The following is a 24,902-nucleotide window of genomic DNA, read 5'->3' as shown; positions in this document are numbered from 1 at the left end:
GTGCGGTCCGCAAAATGCGGAACGCACATTGCCGGTGTCCGTGTTTTGTGGATCCGCAATTTGCGGATCCGCAAAACACATACGGACGTGTGAATGGCCCCTAATGCTGTATGGAGATGAGGCAAAGTCAGTTATTTGTGGGTGATTGAGTCAGCACAACCCTATATGCAGGTGCACATCGCTATGGCGAAATACATATACAAAGAAAAAGACACAAATGCAATAGCACTCTGCAACCAGCATTCTGCCCTGCCTCTATGCTGGATGAGGCATTGGTGTACATTTTGGCCAAAGCATAATAAGCCACTCACCACGTCAAGGTCGCCTCTATGAGTGGTCCCTAACACTAGCTCCTACCTGTTTATGGGCCATGATAGCCACACAAAATCCAGGTAATGTCAGTTATTTGCAAAGTCGCGCGAGACTTTATTGAACAACTTCAGTATTTTATTTTTAAAGTGTAAAACCGCTTTAAAACTTGGAGCCGAACTCGGCTTTGGTTCCGAGTTAACAGTCGTTAAAAATCAAATGCTGAAGTCTCGCCTGACTTCGCCGTATAGTGGGGAAATTAATGGAAACCATACTTAAGGAGAGGATTGTGGAACATCTAAAATCCCATGGATTGAAAGATGAAAAACAGCATGGGTTTACTTCAGGGAGATCATGTCAAACTAATCTTATTGATTTTTTCGATTGGGTGACTAAAATAATAGATGGAGGAGGTGCAGTAGACATCGCTTATCTAGACTTTAGTAAGGCTTTTGATACTGTCCCACATAGAAAGCTTATCAATAAAGTGCAGTCTTTGGGCTTGGACTCCCATATTGTTGAATGGATTAGGCAGTGGCTGAGGGACAGGCAACAGAGGGTTGTAGTCAATGGAGTATATTCAGACCAAGGTCTTGTTACCAGTGGGGTACCTCAGGGATCTGTTCTGGGACCCATATTGTTTAATATCTTTATCAGCGAAATTGCAGAAGGCCTCGATGGTAAGGTGTGTCTTTTTGCTGATGACACAAAGATTTGTAACAGGGTTGATGTTCCTGGAGGGATACACCAAATGGAAAAGGACTTAGGAAAACTAGAGGAATGGTCAAAAATATGGCAACTAAAATTTAATGTTGATAAGTGCAAGATAATGCACCGGGGGCGTAAAAACCCAAGAGCAGAATATAAAATCAGTGATACAGTCCTAACCTCAGTATCTGAGGAAAGGGATTTAGGGGTCATTATTTCAGAAGACTTAAAGGTAGGCAGACAATGTCATAGAGCAGCAGGAAATGCTAGCAGAATGCTTGGGTGTATAGGGAGAGGCATTACCAGTAGAAAGAGGGAGGTGCTCATGCCGCTCTACAGAGCACTAGTGAGACCTCACTTGGAGTATTGTGCGCAGTACTGGAGACCATATCTCCAGAAGGATATTGATACTTTGGAGAGAGTTCAGAGAAGAGCTACTAAACTGGTACATGGATTGCAGGATAAAACTTACCAGGAAAGATTAAAGGACCTTAACATGTATAGCTTGGAAGAAAGACGAGACAGAGGGGATATGATAGAAACTTTTAAATACATAAAGGGAATCAACAAAGTAAAAGAGGAGAGAATATTTAAAAGAAGAAAAACTGCTACAAGAGGACATAGTTTTAAATTAGAGGGGCAAAGGTTTAAAAGTAATATCAGGAAGTATTACTTTACTGAGAGAGTAGTGGATGCATGGAATAGCCTTCCTGCAGAAGTGGTAGCTGCAAATACAGTGAAGGAGTTTAAGCATGCATGGGATAGGCATAAGGCCACCCTTCATATAAGATAGGGCCAGGGGCTATCCATAGTATTTAGTATATTGGGCAGACTGGATGGGCCAAATGGTTCTTATCTGCAGACACATTCTATGTTTCTATGTTTCTATGTATCGGAGGCCCTACATTTTAATGCTGTTCAGAGACGGATCTCTGTACAGCATTAATCCGAAATTTTGAGCGAAGAGACTTCGGATGTAGCATCCAAAGCTCGCTTCGCTCATCACTAGCCGTGAGCACACAGCGAGTGTAATAAGTAACTACCGGGGACTGATATGACTATATGGGGACACAGGCATTTGAAAAGAAAGTATGCAAAAATAAAAAAATTTAAATCTGATGCTGAAAATGTTTGTTGAAATACTACACATAGCCCATCACAAAATAAATAATATAATTCCCAAATTCTATTATGAATGCCATACATGATAATGGTGTCACTACTGTCACATATTCACTTCAGTCTCATCTGTTCCAGGGAAATAGGAAAGAAGTAGAGCAGTTACCCGACAAGGTACCAGTTTATTCTGATGAAGTCCCGAATACAACCAACCAAAATATTGGAAGCCGGATAAACACGGATCTGGGAAAAACACTGGTCTATATGGATTTCCTTCTAACCAGTGGAAATCAGAAGAAGAAGCTAGGAAGAGAGCTCCAGCCCTGCTAATCCCCAAGGACTTTTTGCTGACTGAAAAACATCCTTATAACTTTTGTATGATACAGAACGGAAGAACGATTCCAGAAATGTATTTAATTATAGGACGATGACAACGTGATGCCACACACAGTGGGGGTGTCCTTCAAGGAGTGACGTGAAATAACTTGAGAACCGGGTTATTATCAAAATATGACCTCAAAATTATGAATAAACAGAAATTTTTGGGAAGTTTACGTGTTAATGGTATGCTTGTTTGTACGGGTTATTAAATGTCATCATAATAGTTATAATGAGTATTGTAAAATGTCTTAAAGGGGTTATCCGGTAAATTATATTGATGACCTATCCTCTGGGTCAGCGGGGGTCCGACTCTGAACTCCATCCACCATAGGGACCTTGTGATGTCACAGGGTCACATGACATTCTAAATTCATGTGAGATTAAAGCAGCTGCGGGATTTAGCCTGGAGGATAATATATACGCCCCACTCAAAATCACAAGGTTCCTACGGTGAATGAAGTTTAGACACAACCACGCAGTGGCTCAGTGGTTAGCACAGCGCTGGGGTCCTAGGTTCGAATCTGACCAAGGACAACATCTGCATGAAGTTTGTATGTTCTCCCCGTGTTTGTGTGGGTTTCCTCCAGGTTCTCTGGTTTCCTCCCACACTCCGAAGACATACTGATAGGGAACTTAGATTGTGAGCTCCATTGGGGACAGTGTGATGCTAATGTCTGTAAAGCGCTGTGGAATATAGTAGCGCTATGTAAGTGCATAAAATAAATAAATAAACCATAAATTAAGCAGGGAGACAAGTTCAGTGCTCCCACTGATTCTACATGATGGCAAGTTGAGTCACATTTACATTACAAATGTAATAATAAAATTATATAAAATACATTTTATTGTGTTTTGTTATGCATGTAACTGGTTCATGGTGCAAAAAAGGTTGTGGACCTCTGCTCTACCAAATATTCTGTTGAGCAAGAACATATAAATAAGATTCCATTTACACAACCATGTCCGTTTTGAAGAATGCAAACTGCAGATCCACAAAACCCGGAGACCGGTCGTGCGCACCCTGTATTACTGTGAGGACCAATTGACTTCAAAGTAAATCTGCGATTCGCAAGATGCGGCCAAAGATAGGACATGTCCTATGTTTTCCAGCATGGCTGCACGGACCCGGAAGCACAGATCACCTACACCCATACATGCTGATTGTCTTCCCTGGGGCAGATGGGATCTTCCAGCAACACAATGTGATATGTCACTTGGTTAGAAATGTCCCACATTGGTTGGAAGAACATGACTAAGTTTTCCAAGTACTACCTTGGCTCCCTTATTCCCCAGACTTGAACCCAATTGGACATCTGTAGGACCACCTTAATCATCATGTTTGTTTTATGGATCCCCCACACACCCTCCAGCAGCTGTGGTGTAGACTGCAGTCAGAATGGCTCCAGATAACTGTGACAACCTACCAGGACCTTACTGAGTCACTCCCACCTCATCTAGCTGCTGTCTATGCTGCACACAGCGGTTACTCCCATCAAGCAAAATTTCCAAAACATACTTTTTAAGGACCAGTTCAGGTCTGAAGTCACTTTGTGAGGCTTACATAATAGAAAACACCCAAAAATGACCCCATTTTAGAAACTACACCCCTCAAGGTATTCAAAACTGATTTTACAAACTTTGTTAACCCTTTAGGTGTTCCACAAGAATTAATGGAAAATGGAGATGAAATTTCAGAATTTCACTTTTTGGGCAGTGTAACGGATCTCCTGGCACCCCGACCGGGTACCTCCGTTGATGGATGCTCCTAGTGCTTCAAGAGCTAGGAGTTGTACCCAGGGGAGTATACAGCGTATAGCATTCCCCAGTGTCGATCAGTTACCCAAACACCAGCCTCAACATGATGAAGGGTAAAACAGGAACTCTTTATTGAACACACAAGCATTGACTTATATACACATTTTCCAACAAGGGTACCACCCCCGTGGACCTGGTTGGGAAATGAGGACATAACATAGCAGCCAATCCTTTACAGTTTAAACACAAAAACTATACATTCAACAAACACAATGGCATCGTCTTTTTCAATTTTAATTAGGGTTGAGCGAACCCGAACTAGAACATTTCAGTCAAAGTTCGGGTTCGGTGTTCGGCAATTTGTTTGAGCTTTTTGAAAGGCTGCCGAGCAGCCAATCAACAAGCGTTTAACTGTGTGACCTTAGAAGCCATCACCTACTAATGGCATGGCTGTGATTGGCCAGTGCAGCATGTGACCCAGCCTCTATATAAGCTGGAGTCAAGTAGCGCTGCACGTCACTCTGCTGTGCTTAGTGTAGGGTGAGGATGCTGCTGCTGTGAGGGAGAGAATAGGACAGAATCTTTAATCAGAACTGCAATTGAACTCAGCGATCTACATAGATTTAGTTGTGTGGGTGCAGTGTACAATCTTTTTACCCTGCCCTGAGCCCAGTGACAGAGAAAAATAACTTTTATCCGTCTGTTAGTTAGGTGGGCGGCGGTGGCCATTTTATGCAAGCTCAGTGCACCAGCACTGCATCCGTGCTTTTGTGACATTCAAATCCAAGCTTGAAATACAGCAATAATAATAATCAGTTTTTTTTTAAAACACCCTTTTTTGGCAATACCCTACATCTGGTTCCTTTGCAGCATTAGTCAGTGTGCAATTTAAGCTAGAAATACAGCTATCATTTTCTGGGTTTTAAAAAACACCCTTTTTGGGAAAAATACACAATTTTACAGCCCTTGCTGCATCTGCACGTGTGAAATTCAAGTGTTATAAACTGCTGTCATATTCTGTTAGTAATAAAACACCATTTTTGGGCAAAATACTTAATATTGCAGCCCTTGCTGCATCTGTGATTGTAAAAAACAAGTTAGAAATACATCAATATTTTTCTGGCTTTGAAAAAACACCCATTTTTGGCAATAACCTTCATCTTGGGCCTCTACTGCATTAGTCAGTGTGCAATTTAAGCTAGAAATACAGCTATAATTTTCAGGGTTTTAAAAAACACCCTTTTTGGGCAAAATACACAATTTTACAGCCCTTGCTGCATCTGCACGTGTGAAATTCAAGCGCTATATACATCACAATCTTTAATTGCAGCCTAGTCTGCATCTGTACGTGTGAGATACACACTTTAGATACTGTGGTTCTATTCTTCTATTAGAAAAACACCCATTTTGGGCAAAAAACATAATTTTGCAGCCTTTGCTGCATATGTCATTGTGAGATACACCATTTAGATACTGTGGTTCTATTCTGCTATTAGAAAAACACCCATTTTGGTGAAGAAAATCTTTAATTGCGGCCTAGTTTGCATCTGTACATGTGAGATACACCCTTTACATACTGTGGTTCTAGTCTGCTATTAATAAAACACCCATTTTGGGAAAAAATCTTTAATTGCAGCCTACTCTGGATCTGTACGTGTGAGATACACCCTTTACATACTGTGGTTCTATTCTGCTATTAATAAAACACCCATTTTGGGCAAAAATCTTTAATTGCGGCCTACTCTGCATCTGTACGTGTGAGATACACCATTTAGATACTGTGGTTCTATTCTGCTATTAGAAAAACACCCATTTTGGGCAAAAAATATAATTTTGCAGCCTTTGCTGCATATGTCATTGTGAGATACACCATTTAGATACTGTGGTTCTATTCTGCTATTAGAAAAACACCCATTTTGGGCAAAAATCTTTAATTGCGGCCTAGCTTGCATCTGTACGTGTGAGATACACCCTTTACATACTGTGGTTCTATTCTGCTATTGTCACGAGTTAGAGATCCAGCGACAGACCTCTGCGTCGTCAAGCAATAAACAAACGGAAATCAGGTACAGACACACATAAGTTTATTGCACAAACAAAAGGCCAGGGAAGGCAGCACCGACAAAACATGAACTCTATGTACCGTCAGCACAGTGGGAGAAAACCCCCACCGCACCACTGTCTAGTAATACTCCAGAGGGGCATGACTAAGCAACTCCTGGTATTCACTAGGGCCCCAGATGGTAGGGTTAGACTTTGCAGCAGGAAGTTGCCAGGGTCCACTTCAGAGCGTGAACTAGACAGCGACAGCAGGAACGACCAGACAACAGGTACCAGAAGGTACCGGCGGTACATAGGCAAACATAACATAGACAGGCACATATAAACAAGGCAACTAATAACACAAGCAGGAGTACATCACAAGGAACCAGGAGTGGCAATGAGCAGAGAAGGACTTGCTCCACCAGTAGTAAACTGCATGGCCTTGCCCATGGCACTCTGCAGCAAAGAAAGCTGCAGCAAGGACTGGCTGAACAGAATAACCCCTAACGCAGAAACAGAACCCTCAATAAGGAGGAACGAATATGAAATAGGGGAAGACAGGTACAAAACAAGACAGACAAGACAAATTAGGGCAGAGGCATAAAGACATAATAATACACACAGGGGAACTTAAACATAACTGGCAACCCTGATAACAGAAACACAGGAGAAAGGACGAAAATGAACAAGAAGGCAAACTCACAGAACACAGACAGACACGGATGCCATGGGTCAGCAGCATGGGAGACAAAATACAAACCAAGAGAAGGACAGAACAAACACATACAAGAAGAGCTGACCCAGAACTAAGGGAAAATCAGCCTTATATACAGATTCCGTGAGTGCAGCAGAGAGGCCACACCCATGGAGCAGACAGAGAGGATTAACTCCTAATAGGCACACAGGGGAGTTAACCTATAAAGAACCACAAACAACACACAGGAACGGAGCTGCAGCGAGAGCATAGACAGAAGGTCACAGCCAGAGGTAACGACTGTGACAGCTATTAATAAAACACCCATTTTGGGCAAAAATCTTTAATTGCGGCCTATTCTGCATCTGTACGTGTGAGATACACCCTTTACATACTGTGGTTCTATTCTGCTTTTAATAAAACACCCATTTTGGGCAAAAATCTTTAATTGCGGCCTATTCTGCATCTGTACGTGCGAGATACACCCTTTACATACTGTGGTTCTATTCTGCCATTAGAAAAACACCCATTTTGGGCAAAAATATTTAATTGCGGCCTAGTTTGCATCTGTACGTGTGAGATACACCCTTTACATACTGTGGTTCTAGTCTGCTATTAATAAAACGCCCATTTAGGGCAAGATCTCCCAGGGGGCTAGATCTCACAGGCTGTCATGGAAGGCACTTACAATGCCTAAGGAAGGCATCGGGCTGCCTTCCCTGCCATCGGGTCCCCGTCACAGCAGCGCGGGGACCCAATGGCTGCTCTCTCCCTCACTCCACACATCGTACGTGCCGCGGTCAGCGCTGACCGCGGCACATCATGGGTTAATGTGCCGGCATCGGTGATTTCACCGATGCCAGCGCATGCAGCAGGGGTCCGGCTATCAGTGACTGCCAGACCCCTGCCGCGGATCGGGCAGGCGAATCTCCTGCACCCGCCCGATCACAGTGCCGTACATGTCTGGCGCTGGTTCTTTAGTCACGGACATCTGTGCGATACATGTATGGTGCAGGTACTTAAGGGGTAAAAATAAATAATAATAATATTAGCTGGTGGTCATAATAATTTAACTCTACTGTGTATAATATAGTAGATGTCACCTGCAGTCCTATGTAACACCACAGATAATGTCTGACGGGGAGGTCCAGTTCTCTGTCACTAATTTTATGGCAGAGGCAGAGAGAAAAGAGGCAGCACGGCCCTGACACCCAGCAAAGTCAGCTGACTTATAAGTATCGGGTCCTCCGGTGGGCTAGTTCAATGTTGTTGACAATATATCCTCCTGCTTCCAGCTCCGTCAATTGCATAGTTTTTGGCTCTGGTGCTACCATCAACAGCTAATTGGGGGTAGTAAGTTCCAGAAAGCACCTTTAATTTCAATGGTAACTGTATAAATTCTAATGCACAGAGCTCCCCCTAGTGGTGTCTGCAGGCAGTCAGTTTTATATTATACTATGGAACGGGAAGAAGGAGACACAGAGAAGTAAAGCCTGATTCACATGACGTATTTTTTCAGTCTGTTCTTGGCAAAGCTATGAACTGCAAAATCCAGAATCTGCATCAAATTTCCAATGTCAAAAGACACAGTGTGAACATACCCTTATTATAAATGTATAATTTTAGAGATATGATGTTTGGAATGACCTTGTCTAGATACAGTAACCATTTCCTTCAAGAATAACTAACCCTCTTATATGAAATCTGCCGCCCAAATGTTTCATCTAGTGAAGGACTTGATGCTATATCTCTACAGTGGGAAAGAAAGAGAAAGATGTTAATTCCTTTGTTATTAAGATCTCCAGACTGTTAAGACTTCAACATGAAAAAGAAAAGGTTCCAGCATCCAGGATTATAAATGTTGCAGTCGTCTTTATTCGGGTTATGAGTAAGTACTACTAAGTTCGAAACATGTTACCCGGGCGGTGGAGGGAGGTGATGTCTACACTTGTATTTTAACCGAAGATTAATAAATACCTCGGCAACATTTATAATCCTGGATGCTGGAACCTTTTCTTTTTCATGTACTGGTATGAAGGACTTGTCGGGTCTGTTCCGTGCAGTGGAAATATACGGTGAGCTGGAATACAACTTTTTATATAGACTAGGCTATTAAGACTTCAAGTTTCTTCTGCAACGTCATTTATTCCTGACATGAGATATTTTCAGTGATGGCTCATTCTACCTACAGCTATGAGGAACAGCTATGGGAACCAGGTTTATCCTGAGTTATTCGAAGATCTAAACAAAGTATTGGGAAATCTCATGAGATAGATGAGAGCGTTGCGTTGGACTCTTGCCATAGGAGAAGTCTTCATTCTTCAGACCTTTCCATAAGAATCACTTTTTTGCACCTCTCCAACCTTATAGATAACCAGTTCTGTACTAGGTGACTCCACAAACCCATAGTGACCACTTGTCTACTGCCAAACTTGATTTTCAAAAAACCCAGACTTCTTTACTAGACAACTACAAGTCTGAGGCTGAACTTTTAGAAGTATAACATGTATAAGAATCTGAAGAGTCCGCCAGGTTATAAAGGGAATATTATTAGTGTTGAGCGAATCGAAGTTAACAAAGTGGACTTCAAGCCGAATTCCAGGAAAAATTAGATTTGCTGCAAAGTCGAATTTCCTTGTGCTTTGTTGCAATGAATGAATTTTCCCTGAAATGGCTTAAAAAAAAAGAAAAATTCATACTCGCCTCATCCATTTAAGCGCAAAGAGGCAGCCGCACGAAATCTCGTTAGTGCTGACCTATGATGTCACCACGCCGGCTGACGTAATAACGTCATAACACTGACTGCTACCGGGTGAAGTATCATACGTAACACTGACTGCACTTATACCGGGTGTAGTACTGCACATAACACTGACTGCACCTTTACCGGGTGTGGTACCACACATAACACTGACTGCACCTTTACCGGGTGTGGTACCACACATAACACTGACTGCACTTAAGCTACTTTCACACTTGCGGCAGAGTGACCTGGCAAGCAGTTCTGTTATCTCCGTCCTGAACAGTCAAAAAGACTGAACTGAAGACATCCTGATGCATCCTGAACCGATTGCTCTCCATTCAGAATGCATGGGGATAAAACTGATCAGTTCTTTTCCGGTATTAAGCCCCTAGGACGGAACTCTATGCCGGAAAAGAAAAACACTAGTGTGAAAGTACCCTTATACCGGGTGTAGTATCGCACATAACACTGACTGCACTTATACCAGCTGTAGTACCGCATGTAAAGGGGGAATATTAAACACCAATATGTATGCAAATATCAATAATTAATATTCATAAATAGGAGGAGCCATTTATTGATGACTCCGCCTATTTTTACCTTTATATATTAATAATACAATACTTTCACTTTGCCTTACGCTAATCACTAAACTAGCTGCATGCTCCTTACTGAACTAACTATCGCTAATAACCACACGTTACACAGATAGTTACAAATAAATGAAGATATTTATTAATACCAACAGTACACTACGCACGCAATACACTAACAATACAGTACTATAAATACAGCACTAAACTACACTACACGGTTCCCAAATTCCACCCACAAAGCTATCTAATACAGTACATACACAAATATATTAGCAGCCCACCCCACCTGGTACTAATCCTATCCCTAAGGGAACAACGAGGGTGAATGGTGAGAGTAAATACAATATGGAGCAGGGATGCTCCTGCACGGTTTTGGTAGGGAGAAGATGGTAAGGGTTGGAATACAGCAATGCAAGGGTTAATACCCTGCAAGTGAGTGAGGGGTACAGAGAGGGGGTGAATATGGGTAGGTAGTGGGTAGGTAATGGGTGGGGGAATAGTGGGGGTAAATGGTGGGATCAGGGAATCATTGGTGGGATAGCGGTAATAGGATAAAGGAAGGGAGTGGTAATAGGATAATAGGATAAAGGAAGGGAGTGGTATCGTTGGTGGCATAGTGGTAATAGGATAAAGGAAGGGTTAATCGTTGGTAGGATAGTGGTATGGGGTGGTTTGTAGGAATAGGATAATCGTTGGTGGGATAGTGGTATGAAGTGGTTGGTAGGAATAGGATTATCGTTGGTGGGATAGTGGTACTCAGCCCTCCAGGTCTGCTCGTTGTCCAGGGGGATCCTCTTCAGGAGGAACGGCTCGGCTTCTCTTCTCTCCCCAGTGCAGGGGCCGCCGCGCATCCCCCAACGAGCACATCGGGGCCGCGCCGTTTGCTAACAGGCGGGAGAAGCCTTTGATCTGCCGCCTGTAGCACTTTGCATTCCGGGCAGCGTGATAAATCGTTTCTCCCTTCCTTCTATCATGCATAATTATCTCCAGCAGCGCTGGAGATTATTAAAACAAAGGACTCAGATTCTGTTAAATCGGAGTTCTTTGTAGTCATCAGGATGACCGGACCTTTGTCCGGTCATTCTGATGCAATCAACCAGATTGCATCAGTGTGAATGCTTGGGGCACATTCACACCGATGCACCTGGTTTCAGGTACATATAATGGGGCCTATGGATATGGGTGATATAGAAATAAGAAGGGGACATGTGTATATACCCATATGGGACATATGGGGGGCACATATCTATATAAGGGGGCACATCCCATATATACACTGCTCAAAAAAATAAAGGGAACACAAAAATAACACATCCTAGATCTGAATTAATTAAATATTCTTCTGAAATACTTTGTTCTTTACATAGTTGAATGTGCTGACAACAAAATCACACAAAAAAAAAATATGGAAATCAAATTTTTTAACCCATGGAGGTCTGGATTTGGAGTCACACTCAAAATTAAAGTGGAAAAACACACTACAGGCTGATACAACTTTGATGTAATGTCCTTTAAACAAGTCAAAATGAGGCTCAGTAGTGTGTGTGGCCTCCACGTGCCTGTATGACCTCCCTACAACGCCTGTGCATGCTCCTGATGAGGTGGCGGACGGTCTCCTGACGGATCTCCTCCCAGACCTGGACAAAAGCATCTGCCAACTCCTGGACAGTCTGTGGTGCAACGTGACGTTGGTGGATAGAGCGAGACATGATGTCCCAGATGTGCTCAATTGGATTCAGGTCTGGGGAACAGGCGGGCCAGTCCATAGCATCAATGCTTTCGTCTTGCAGGAACTGCTGACACACTCCAGCCACATGAGGTCTAGCATTGTCTTGCATTAGGAGGAACCCAGGGCCAACCGCACCAGCATATCGTCTCACAAGGGGTCTGAGGATCTCATCTCGGTACCTAATGGCAGTCAGGCTACCTCTGGCGAGCACATGGAGGGCTGTGCGGCCCTCCAAAGAAATGCCACCCCACACCATTACTGACCCAATGCCAAACCGGTCATGCTGGAGGATGTTGCAGGCAGCAGAACGTTCTCCACGGCGTCTCCAGACTCTGTCACATGTGCTCAGTGTGAACCTACTTTCATCTGTGAAGAGCACAGGGCGCCAGTGGCGAATTTGCCAATCTTGGTGTTCTCTGGCAAATGCCAAACGTCCTGCACGGTGTTGGGCTGTATCGTATTTATTATTATTATTTTTTTCACCAATTTCACGGTGGTAGCTGGGCAACATCTCGTCCTGTTATATATTTTGGATACCCGGTTACCAGAGGGTGTCTATATGTTTTTGCTTTTTTTAAGCTATACTTTAAAAGGGTCCAATCTCCAGGCTAATACTCACTTATACGGACACTTATACTATTGTTTATATTTAATTCTATTAGAATTCTGTAAGCACAACCCCCACCTATGGACGTCGGGCCCTCATATCACCCTCATGGAGTCTGTTTCTGACCGTTTGAGCAGACACATGCACATTTGTGGCCTGCTGGAGGTCATTTTGCAGGGCTCTGGCAGTGCTCCTCCTGTTCCTCCTTGCACAAAGGCGGAGGTAGCGGTCCTGCTGCTGGGTTGTTGCCCTCCTACGGCCTCCTCCACGCCTCCTGATGTACTGGCCTGTCTCCCGGTAGCGCCTCCATGCTCTCGACACTACGCTGACAGACACAGCAAACCTTCTTGCCACAGCTCGCATTGATGTGCCATCCTGGATAAGCTGCACTACCTGAGCCACTTGTGTGGGTTGTAGACTCCGTCTCATGCTACCACTAGAGTGAAAGCACCGCCAGCATTCAAAAGTGACCAAAACATCAGCCAGGAAGCATAGGAACTGAAAAGTGGTCTGTGGTCACCTCCTGCAGAACCACTCCTTTATTGGGGGTGTCTTGCTAATTGCCTATAATTTCCACCTGTTGTCTATCCCATTTGCACAACAGCATGTAAAATTGATTGTCACTCAGTGTTGCTTCCTAAGTGGACAGTTTGATTTCACAGCAGTGTGATTGACTTGGAGTTACATTGTGTTGTTTAGTGTTCCCTTTATTTTTTGAGCAGTGTATATACCAGGGACCACATATTTCCCACAGGGGCCACAATGAGCCCCTGTGGGCCACTAAGGGCAGATGTGCGCAGATGCTGGGCACCAGTGGCGTCTCTAGCTTTCAAATTTTGGGGGGGCACACTGGGGGCCAGGACAAAAGTAGGGGGGGCAGCTATAACAACGATACATTTACACAAGTATGCTTAGAAATGCTGCAATACTTTACCCAATACCTAAAACAGCAACAGGGAAGAAAAGTCCAGCTGTCTGTGGATGACACTTTTATAGGGAGGGGGATCTGTGGATGACACTGCTATGGGGGGGATCTGTGGATGCCACGTACCGTATATAGCATCTTATGCTATATGTGTCATCCACAGATCCACCCCATGACAGTGTCATCCCCATTTCCCCCTCCATAACAGTGTCATCCACAGATCTCCCTCCCTATAACAGTGTCATCCACAGATCTCCCTCCCTATAACAGTGTCATCCACAGATCTCCCTCCCCGCCTCTCACAGGAGTGTACATATATAAAATAAACATATTTCACATGAACACTTACAATTACTTGGCTCGGCCCTTGGGGATCTCGGACGCCACTTCAACACTTGGCCGGGGCTCAGCGGAGCTGATGTTGTGTTTTATCCTAATGAGAAAGATTTCATAATAAGGATTTGGAGAAGGGGCAGAGGGATAGCAGAGCAGGGAGAGGCTGGTGCTGCTACTAGGGGGTCATATCATAGGGGAGTAATAAAGCCCACCATAATGCCCCCCAGTAGAAATAATTCTCCTTATAATGTGCAAAACATACCCCCTTATGCCCCCAGTTGAGCTAATGTCCCCCATAATGTGCCAGTATAAAAAAAAACTATATAGTGCCCCAGTAAATGCCTCCCTAGTGCTCCTCTCCCCCCTTCCTGCTAGTGCCCCCCATAATGTACCAGTATAAAATGCCCCATATATCGTGCCCCAGTAGATGCCCTCAGTGTCCCCCATAATTTGCAAGTATAAAATACCCCTTCTTAGTGCCCCCCGTAGATGACTCCATAGTACTCCTGTCTCCCCTTCTCCATAGTACCCACCATAATGTGTCCCAGTATAAAATGCTACTGTACAGAGCCCCCCATATAAAACACCCCTTCTTTGTGGCCTCAGTAGATGCCCCTATAGTGCCCACCAATAATGTGCCAGTAATAAGTGCCCTCAATAACGTGCCACTGCCAGTAACAAGAGCCCCCCAATGTGCCAGTAATAAGCCCCATCACGTGCCTGTAACAAGAGACCCCCATCACGTGCCAGTAATAAGCCCCCCATCATGTGCCAGTATTAAGTCCCCCCATCATCATGTGCCAGTATTAAGTCCCCCCCATCATCATGTGCCAGTATTAAGTCCCCCCCCATCATCATGTGCCAGTATTAAGTCCCCCCATCATCATGTGCCAGTATTAGGTCCCCCCCCATCATCATGTGCCAGTATTAAGTCCCCCCCCATCATCATTTGCCAGTATTAAGTCCCCCCCATCATCATGTGCCAGTATTAAGTCCCCCCCATCATCATGTGCCAGTATTAAGTCCCCCCCCATCATCATGTGCCAGTATTAAGTCCCCCCCCATCATCATGTGCCAGTATTAAGTCCCCCCATCATCATGTGCCAGTATTAAGTCCCCCCCCCATCATCATGTGCCAGTATTAAGTCCCCCCCCATCATCATGTGCCAGTATTAAGTCCCCCCATCATCATGTGCCAGTATTAAGTCCCCCCCATCATCATGTGCCAGTATTAAAGGGTTTCTATCACTTTGTTTCACCTATTTAGCTTTCAGACACTAGCGATCCGCTAGTGTCTGCTTTATCTAACCATCCTAATATAAGAGCTTATTGTCCTGCCGTTTAGCTAAAAAAATAACTTATATAGATATGCAAATGAGCCTCTAGGTGCTATGGGGGCGTGATTAGCACCTAGAGGCTCCGTCTACCTTAACAAACTGCCGCCGCCCAGCGCGTCCCTCCAGCCCGCCCATCTCCAGCTGAAGCGATCCTCTCCGTGCGCGTCTCTGTTCTGCGCATGCGCAGTGAATGTCTGATGCTTCCCTGCTCAGACATCTCCACTGCGCCTGTTCCTCGGAGCACTATGACGTCATCGGCGCAGGCGCAGTGGAGATGTCTGAGCAGGGAAGCGATCAGACATTCACTGCGCATGCGCCGAACACGAGGAGCATCGCATTCCGGAGGAGATGGGCGGGCTGGAGGGACGCGCTGGGCGGCGGCAGTTTGTTAAGGTAGACGGAGCCTCTAGGTGCTAATCACGCCCCCATAGCACCTAGAGGCTCATTTGCATATCTATATAAGTTATTTTTTTAGCTAAACGGCAGGACAATAAGCTCTTATATTAGGATGGTTAGATAAAGCAGACACTAGCGGATCGCTAGTGTCTGAAAGCTAAATAGGTGAAATGAAGTGATAGAAACCCTTTAAGTCCCCCCCCCCATCATCATGTGCCAGTATTAAGTCCCCCCCCATTGTAATAAGCCCCCATAATGTGCCAGTAACACTATTGTAAAAAAACAAACAAAAAAAACCCACTTATACTTACCTCGGTGTCAGCGATGCGATGCAGACTCTTTCTGTGTCCCGCGCTGTAATGCTCAGGCGGCGCAATGACGTCATCGCGCCGCCTGCGCCGGCCTCTGATAGGCTGCCGGCCTAGTGCCTGCAGCCTATCAGAGGAAAGGGAAGGGACACGCCTCTCCCTCCACCAGTGGCGTAGCATGGGTTGCCAGCACCCAGGGCAAGCCAAAAATTGCGCCCCCCCCCCCCCTACCCCAGGCACGCCCCTTTTAACAGATACTGTAGTAGATCACCTGCAGTCCTATGTAACACCACAGATAACACAATGATACCTCTGAGTACAGATAATGTAGTAGATGGGTGTAAGCCCCCAGAATTCAGAACACACACAGTGTGACCTGAAGTCTGGGGCCGAATGCGGCAGGGTGGGCCATATTCTCAATCTCCTCCCCCAACCCTACTGTGAAACAGATATGTGCATGGACATTATTATTACAGTATAATACCGCCCCATACCTGTTACATCCAGTGACGTCTCCTGTGATGTAGACTCTCCTCGACGTCTTCATCCAGAGATAAGACCGCCATGATACTTTCTTTCAGCTGCTTCTCGTCTCTGCAGAGTTTCACAGAATTTTTTTTAGGTTCCTCACTTTACTCTCATCCTCTCCTTCCTGGTGTCTCAACAACTCATCCAGCTGCCCCCAATACTGTGCTAGAGCCAGACAGATAGTCCCCCATTCCCCATAATATTATTCCCCCTGTATATTATAATGGCCCCCTCTTTGTTAATAATACAATAGCCCCCTCTTTGTTATTAATAGAATGTCCCCACTTTATTATTAATATAATGTCCCCCTGTTTATTATTAATATAATGTCCCCTCTTTGTTATTAATATAATGTCCCCGCTTTATTATTAATATAATGTCCCCCTCTTTATTATTAATATAATGTCCCCCTCTTTATTATTAATATAATGTCCCCCTCTTTATTATTAATATAATGGTCCCCTCTTTGTTATTAAAGAGGGGGCCATTATATTAATAATAAAGAGGGGGCCATTACATTAATAATAAAGAGGGGGTCATTACATTAATAATAAAGAGGGGGCCATTATATTAATAATAAAGAGGGGGCCATTACATTAATAATAAAGAGGGGGCCATTATAGTAATAATAAAGAGGGGGCCATTACATTAATAATAAAGAGGGGGCCATTATATTAATAATAAAGAGGGGGCCATTATATTAATAATAAAGAGGGGACTATTACATTAATAATAAAGAGGGGGCCATTATATTATTAATAAAGAGGGGGCCATTACATTAATAATAGAGGGGACCATTACATTAATAATAAAGAGGGGGCCATTATATTAATAATAAAGAGGGGGTCATTACATTAATAATAAAGAGGGGGCCATTATATTAATAATAAAGAGGGGGCCATTATATTAATAATAAAGAGGGGGCCATTATATTAATAATAAAGAGGGGGCCACTACATTAATAATAAAGAGGGGACCATTACATTAATAATAAAGAGGACCATTACATTAATAATAAAGAGGGGGCCATTATATTAATAATAAAGAGGGGGCCATTATATTAATAATAAAGAGGGGGCCATTACATTAATAATAAAGAGGACCATTACATTAATAATAAAGAGGACCATTACATTAATAATAAAGAGGGGGTCATTACATTAATAATAAAGAGGGGGCCATTATATTAATAATAAAGAGGGGGCCATTACATTAATAATAAAGAGGGGGCCATTATATTAATAATAAAGAGGGGGCCATTACATTAATAATAAAGAGGGGGCCATTACATTAATAATAGAGGGGACCATTACATTAATAATAAAGAGGACCATTACATTAATAATAAAGAGGGGGCCATTATATTAATAATAAAGAGGGGGTCATTACATTAATAATAAAGAAGGGGCCATTACATTAATAATAAAGAGGGGCCATTATATTAATAATAAAGAGGGGGCCATTATATTAATAATAAAGAGGGGGTCATTACATTAATAATAAAGAGGGGGCCATTATATTAATAATAAAGAGGGGGCCATTATATTAATAATAAAGAGGGGGCCATTATATTAATAATAAAGAGGGGGCCATTACATTAATAATAAAGAGGACCATTACATTAATAATAAAGAGGGGGAAATTATATTAATAATAAAGAGGGGGCCATTATATTAATAATAAAGAGGGGGCCATTACATTAATAATAGAGGGGACCATTACATTAATAATAAAGAGGACCATTACATTAATAATAAAGAGGGGGCCATTATATTAATAATAAAGAGGGGGTCATTACATTAATAATAAAGAGGGGGCCATTATATTAATAATAAAGAGGGGGCCATTATATTAATAATAAAGAGGGGGCCATTATATTAATAATAAAGAGGGGGCCATTACATTAATAATAAAGAGGACCATTACATTAATAATAAAGAGGGGGACATTATATTAATAATAAAGAGGGGGCCATTATATTAATAATAAAGAAGGGGCCATTACATTAATAATAAAGGGGGGGCCACTACATTAATAATAAAGAGGGGACCATTACATTAATAATAAAGAGGGGGCCATTATATTAATAATAAAGAGGGGGCCATTATATTAATAATAAAGAGGGGGCCATTATATTAATAATAAAGAGGGGGCCATTATATTAATAATAAAGAGGGGGCCATTACATTAATAATAAAGAGGACCATTACATTAATAATAAAGAGGACCATTACATTAATAATAAAGAGGGGGTCATTACATTAATAATAAAGAGGGGGCCATTATATTAATAATAAAGAGGGGGCCATTACATTAATAATAAAGAGGGGACCATTATATTAATAATAAAGAGGGGGTCATTACATTAATAATAAAGAGGGGGCCATTATATTAATAATAAAGAGGGGGCCATTACATTAATAATAAAGAGGACCATTACATTAATAATAAAGAGGGGGTCATTACATTAATAATAAAGAGGGGACCATTACATTAATAATAAAGAGGGGGCCATTACATTAATAATAAAGAGGGGCCATTACATTAATAATAAAGAGGGGGCCATTACATTAATAATAAAGAGGGGGCCATTATATTAATAATAAAGAAGGGGCCATTACATTAATAATAAAGGGGGGGCCATTACATTAATAATAAAGAGGGGGCCATTACATTAATAATAAAGAGGGGGTCATTATATTAATAACAAAGAGGGGGTCATTACATTAATACTAATGTATTGGCCCCCTATTTATTATTAATATAATGTCCCCCTCTTTGTTATTAATATAATAGCCGCCTCTCCCCTCCTCTCACCTAATTACACAGGGTGGGACTCTGCACTCAGGGACTGTCACTCACTCTGAGTCGCTTGAATCACTCTCTGCCTGGAGTCTGGACTTCAGTTCTTCATCTTCTTTCTTGCTCCGGCTACTGGCTCTGCACTCACTGCCTTTCCTGCCTGGAAGGTGGGCGGAGCCTATCGGGAACTGCCGTGCATGCCCCGCCCCCTCTCCCCTCCTCACTCTGCTCTGCAGCCGGACGCTGTGTGAAGACGCTGGCGGCTCACTTCACTTAGGGGGGGAGGGGGCATTTTAGTTGGGGGGGGACATGGGGGGGCACAGCATGATGTAGGGGGGGCCGTGGCCCCCCCTGGCGACGCCACTGCTTGGCACATCTGCTCACATCATCCTATGATGTGGCAGTCAATGCATGCATATATATCATACATGCATGCACGTGTTTGCATGCATATATATATAAATACACTGCTCAAAAAAATAAAGGGAACACTTAAACAACACAATGTAACTCCAAGTCAATCACACTTCTGTGAAATCAAACTGTGCACTTAGGAAGCAACACTGAGTAACAATCAATTTCACTTGCTGTTGTGCAAATGGGATAGACAACAGGTGGAAATTATAGGCAATTAGCAAGACATCCCCAATAAAGGAGAGGTTCTGCAGGTGCTTACCACAGACCACTTCTCAGTTCCTATGCTTCCTGGCTGATGTTTTGGTCACTTTTGAATGCTGGCGGTGCTTTCACTCTAGTGGTAGCATGAGACGGAGTCTACAACCCACACAAGTGGCTCAGGTAGTGCAGCTTAGGCTACTTTCACACTAGCGTTCGGGGCTCCGCTTGTGAGCTCCGTTTGAAGGCTCTCACAAGCGGCCCCGAACGGATCCGTCCAGCCCTAATGCATTCTGAGTGGATGCGGATCCGCTCAGAATGCATCAGTTTGGCTCCGTTTGTCCTCCGCTCCGCTCAGCAGGCGGACACCTGAACGTAGCTTGCAGCGTTCGGGTGTCCGCCTGGCCGTGCGGAGGCAAACGGATCCGTTCAGACTTACAATGCAAGTCAATGGGGACGGATCCGTTTGAAGCTGACACAATATGGCTCAATTTTCAAACGGATCCGTCCCCCATTGACTTTCAATGTAAAGTCAAAACGGATCCGTTTGCATTATCATGAACAAAAAAAAAAATAAAAATATTTTTTTTTTTTTTTTTGTTCATGCTAATACAAACGGATCCGTTCTGAACGGATCTAAGCGTTTGCATTATAGGTGCGGATCCGTCTGTGCAGATACCAGACGGATCCGCACCTAACGCAGGTGTGAAAGTAGCCTAATCCAGGATGGCACATCAATGTGAGCTGTGGCAAGAAGGTTTGCTGTGTCTGTCAGCGTAGTGTCCAGAGCATGGAGGTGCTACCAGGAACAGGCCAGTACATCAGGGAAAGTGGAGGAGGCCGTATGAGGGCAACAACCCAGCAGCAGGACCGCTACCTCCGCCTTTGTGCAAGGAGGAACAGGAGGACTTTCAAATCATGGTTGAACGATTCGCTGTAGAAGCCTTAAATTATGACCATAAGCAGCGGCTACATTATTTGCAGCCATATCCTAACCCCCAATAACATATTCTGTCCCAGTTTATTAAATGGGCTGTTCAGCTTTGGAGGCCTTTCTATCAGTAACCTCCTCTTCACCCCCACGTAACCTGGACCTGCAGAGGGAAGTGTACTTACCTGCTCCCCACTGGGTTTCGGCTCCTTTGGTTCCGTCAATGCCTTGTTGCCGTCTCCGTATGTCAACATCCAATTTGATTCAGGTCATGTGGGTCACGTGACATGTCACCCATGGGTCATGTGACATGACACATGGGGGTCACGTCGCTGATGTTCAGTAATGTGAAGATTCTTTCAGAACTTTTTTTTTATTATTAAAAAAAAAACGAGTTCTCGTCTTTTCACCCAGAACACATTTGATTTTGCACAAAATGGAAACATATTCATATCTTGGCTATATCTGCTTTATTTGGACCCCATAGATTGAAATGGGAATCCTAGAGCATCACAGTGAAAACCCACAGACTTCACTGGGAGTGTTTGTTCGGCATGAGGGACCAAAGCAGTGCAAGTCTATAAGGTTTTTTCCATTGATCCATGGTCAGTAGAAAAACAAGGATGTGTGAATAGACACAAAAAAATTATGGATACTGTGACAAAACCCCTGTTTTAGGTATGTCCAGACTCGTCTGCTGTTCATGTAGTTAACCCTATTTCGCCCCTTAAATGTTCACAAACCACCTCATCTGCCTGTGATGCAGTTAGTGAACACAATGGACATAAGCGAACACAATGGATATTGCCTATGATACATTTAGCAAACACAATTTGTCTGGGTCATTGACCGCATGGAACTACACAATTTTTCTGGGTCATTGACCGCATGGAACTATGTCCAGCCCCTTTATCCAGTTATCTCCAACTGTATATTGATTGGTCACTGTATTTTGTGTGCCTGTTCCCCACAAGGGCCCCGTGAGAGTAACCCTTGCTGGAGGACGATCAGATCAGCGTGGGTCCGACTGTTTGAGGAGAAGGCAGCACACATATGAGAGCTGTTTTCTCTGCTCTGTTTACCGGCTTGTTGCAGAAATTTCAGTGGTGAGCAGGCAAACAGAGTAGAGAAGGCAGTGGTGGTACGAAATAACAAAAAACGGACAACCCCTACTTGGAAAACATTACATACAGCGCTACAGAACATACAGGAGAATACAGCCCCACATATGTACCTCTTACATCCAGTGATGTCTCCTCTAATGTAGATATTCTCATCCTCATCTTTTCCTGTCAGACCAGACCGCCATGATGATTTATTATTTCAACCGCGTCTCGTCTCTGAAGAGTTTAACAAAGCGACATCTTAGTTTCCTACTTTTCCATCATCTTCCTCATCTTCTGAACACCCCATCCTGCCTCCACCAATACTATCCTGCAGAAACAGTCGCCATGAAAATACTAGTACAACACACATATTGCGCCAGTACAAAAAATACCCCCTTACCTTTCAGATCAGACCCCCATTTCAGACCTCAGATGAGACCCCCATTAGACCTCCAGATCCCCATATCAGACCCCTATTAAAACTTAGACCAGACCTCCATACCCCCATTAGACCTCCAGACCCCCATATCAGACCCCTATTAAAACTTAGACCAGACCTCCATACCCCCCATTAGACCTCCAGACCCCCATATTAGACCTCAGACTAGACCTCTAGACCCACAATCAGACCCCCATTAAAACTCCAAGTCCCCATATCAGACCTCAGAGCAGACCTCCAGACCCCCATTAGACCTAAGACCAGACCTCCAGACCCCCATTAGACTTCCAGACCCCCCAATCATACCCCTATTAGACTCTCAGACCCCCATTAAACCTCCAGAACCAAATGTTAGACCTTAGACTAGACCTCCAGACCAAAGAATTCAATTGTTGAGTTTCCCTTTCTTCTCCTTTTGGTCCAGACCATCATGTGCAGATGTCTTTGGTCAGGAGTGTGCCACCTCCTCTGCTATATAAGAAGACACCAGGATTAATAGATGGCACAACTATAGATGGGACGATTACAGATTTTACATTAGGGACCAGGAGACCAGGTTAAACCTCTGACTTCACTGACTGCTTCTGCAGTCAATCCCCACCCGCTATAACACACTTTCACACTGCCATCCTGGAGCGTTTTCTAATACGGTGCCCACTTCGGCACCAAAAATACTGTACTGCCAAGATAAAAGTACAAGAAGAAGCAGCTACAGAACTAGAAAATGATGGGGCCTAATACAGACTTTAGACATCAAACCTCAGACCAGATCCCACCCCAAGTTAGCCCCGAATTAATGTGGCTATCTAAAAGTAGCCGTCCAAAATGAAAGGTGGAATCTGATTGGTTGCTATGGGCAACTAAGCCAGTTCTACTTTACACTAGTTTGATAAATAACCCCTTATATTCTTATGACTTTATTAAAGGTTTACCAAAAGCGGCATTCCCCTTTAAACATCACTGCTCTATAAACAGTTCTTTATTCAGACTAGATCTCTGATGACATCAGCAGTAGCAAGAAGCCCCGCCCCCTTAGAATACTGAAGCTGTGTGACATCCCAATGCTGTGTCCAGGCTTCTATGTGTTGGAGAACACTGGATTCTTTTGAGGGTTAGTTGTTGGAGATGATGGATTCGAGAAGAATTGCTCTTGTATTTCTATTATTTTTTACATTTTATGTTCAAGGAAAGCCCACAAAAACACCTGCAGGTAATGGATATTATCACTGGGGGTTTATCTTACTGAATGGTGGCTGAATATTGTATTTATCCTTACATGATTACGGGTCATAGAGGCAAACCTGGCTGGTATCTCTGTGGCTTGGAGCTCAGGTTAAAGGACAGTGGGCTGTGTGCGGCATTGTAGCTGAGCCCCATTTAATTTGATGGCGCTGAACTGCAATACCGTACACAACCCCTGGACAAGAGGGAGGATATTTCAGAAAGAAAGCTGCAAGGTTTCTAATCTCATACAATGGCCTTAAATGATGACATTTTGTCTGTAGCCACCACTAGTGGGCACTTACTAAATACTGACTTATTGTTATCTTCTGTCTCCCCGTGTCCCCATTTTGGGGTTCAGCTGCCGCTATCATTGATTTAATGTCTTTATTTTCCTTCATTTTTTCATGGACAGTGACTTTCCCAGGATCAGGGAGGACAACCCCCGGTCCGGACAGCGCCGGTGCAAATAACAGTGAGTAGACAATTCCTTCCTCTCCTAATTCTACTCTCATCATCCTCTACCAAGCCCTGACTGTAGTGGAGAACAGCCACTAAGCTGCTCCTTTGGGGGATCGGTCTATAAAATGATGCTGGAACATATAATGATGTGCCCCTTATCCAGACGTTACCAGCCCACAGTCCAGCAATTACCCCTCCATGCCCAGCCAAGCTGCCAGTGCCTACCTGCTGATGTCCTCATAAAGGTCACTGGCATCAGGAGGATCTAGAGATGTTGGATAATGTCTTGTAGAATATGTTCTCTATGATAACAATTGATAACGAGCATCTTGTGTCTTTATTACCAGTCATGTACCGCGTTGTCCTGCCGCTAGTAGTATTCCTATTGGTCGCCGCCGTGATTATCATCTTTTGCTGGTGAGTTTCCAATTTTCTTCTACTCTACACATCACATTATTTTCTATACACTGTACTGTCTGACCTACAGGGGGCGCAGTAACTACTGCAGCCAGGTTATAATACAGGGGCCAGATGGGGCAGGGATATAATCAGGTAACCGCTTGCCCCCCCTTTCCCGATGCTGTATTATGATATAATATAGACTATGGCACTATATCATTCCTGCCTGTTATATACTGCAGCTTTATATCTCACCCCCTGTAGTGGGGGAGGGGGGTCATGGGTATATTTTGATGGGGAACTAAAGATTGTCATCTGTACCGACTTATGTCAGGACATTTCTCTGTCTCACAGTTACAAGTACAAGGCCTGGCGCCGGCGTGAACAAAAACAGGCAGCTGATCTAGAGATGG

General features: G+C 43.6%; 1 protein-coding gene across 1 annotated transcript in view; it reads left to right on the top strand.

The window, feature by feature from the left end:
- C4H2orf50 (chromosome 4 C2orf50 homolog) overlaps positions 1-3,059 on the top strand; it is a 28,080-nt gene extending 25,021 nt beyond the window's left edge. Inside the window, exon 3 of the mRNA XM_040430983.1 lies at positions 2,275-3,059. Within this exon, the coding sequence (XP_040286917.1) occupies positions 2,275-2,466 (192 nt within the window). The 3' untranslated portion in view covers positions 2,467-3,059. The remainder of the gene's footprint in view (positions 1-2,274) is intronic.
- Positions 3,060-24,902: the final 21,843 nt, after the last annotated feature.

The sequence above is a fragment of the Bufo bufo genome, chromosome 4 (genome assembly GCF_905171765.1).
Source record: "Bufo bufo chromosome 4, aBufBuf1.1, whole genome shotgun sequence".
Classification (NCBI taxonomy): domain Eukaryota; kingdom Metazoa; phylum Chordata; class Amphibia; order Anura; family Bufonidae; genus Bufo; species Bufo bufo.
This window is presented reverse-complemented; position numbering and strand designations above follow the sequence as displayed.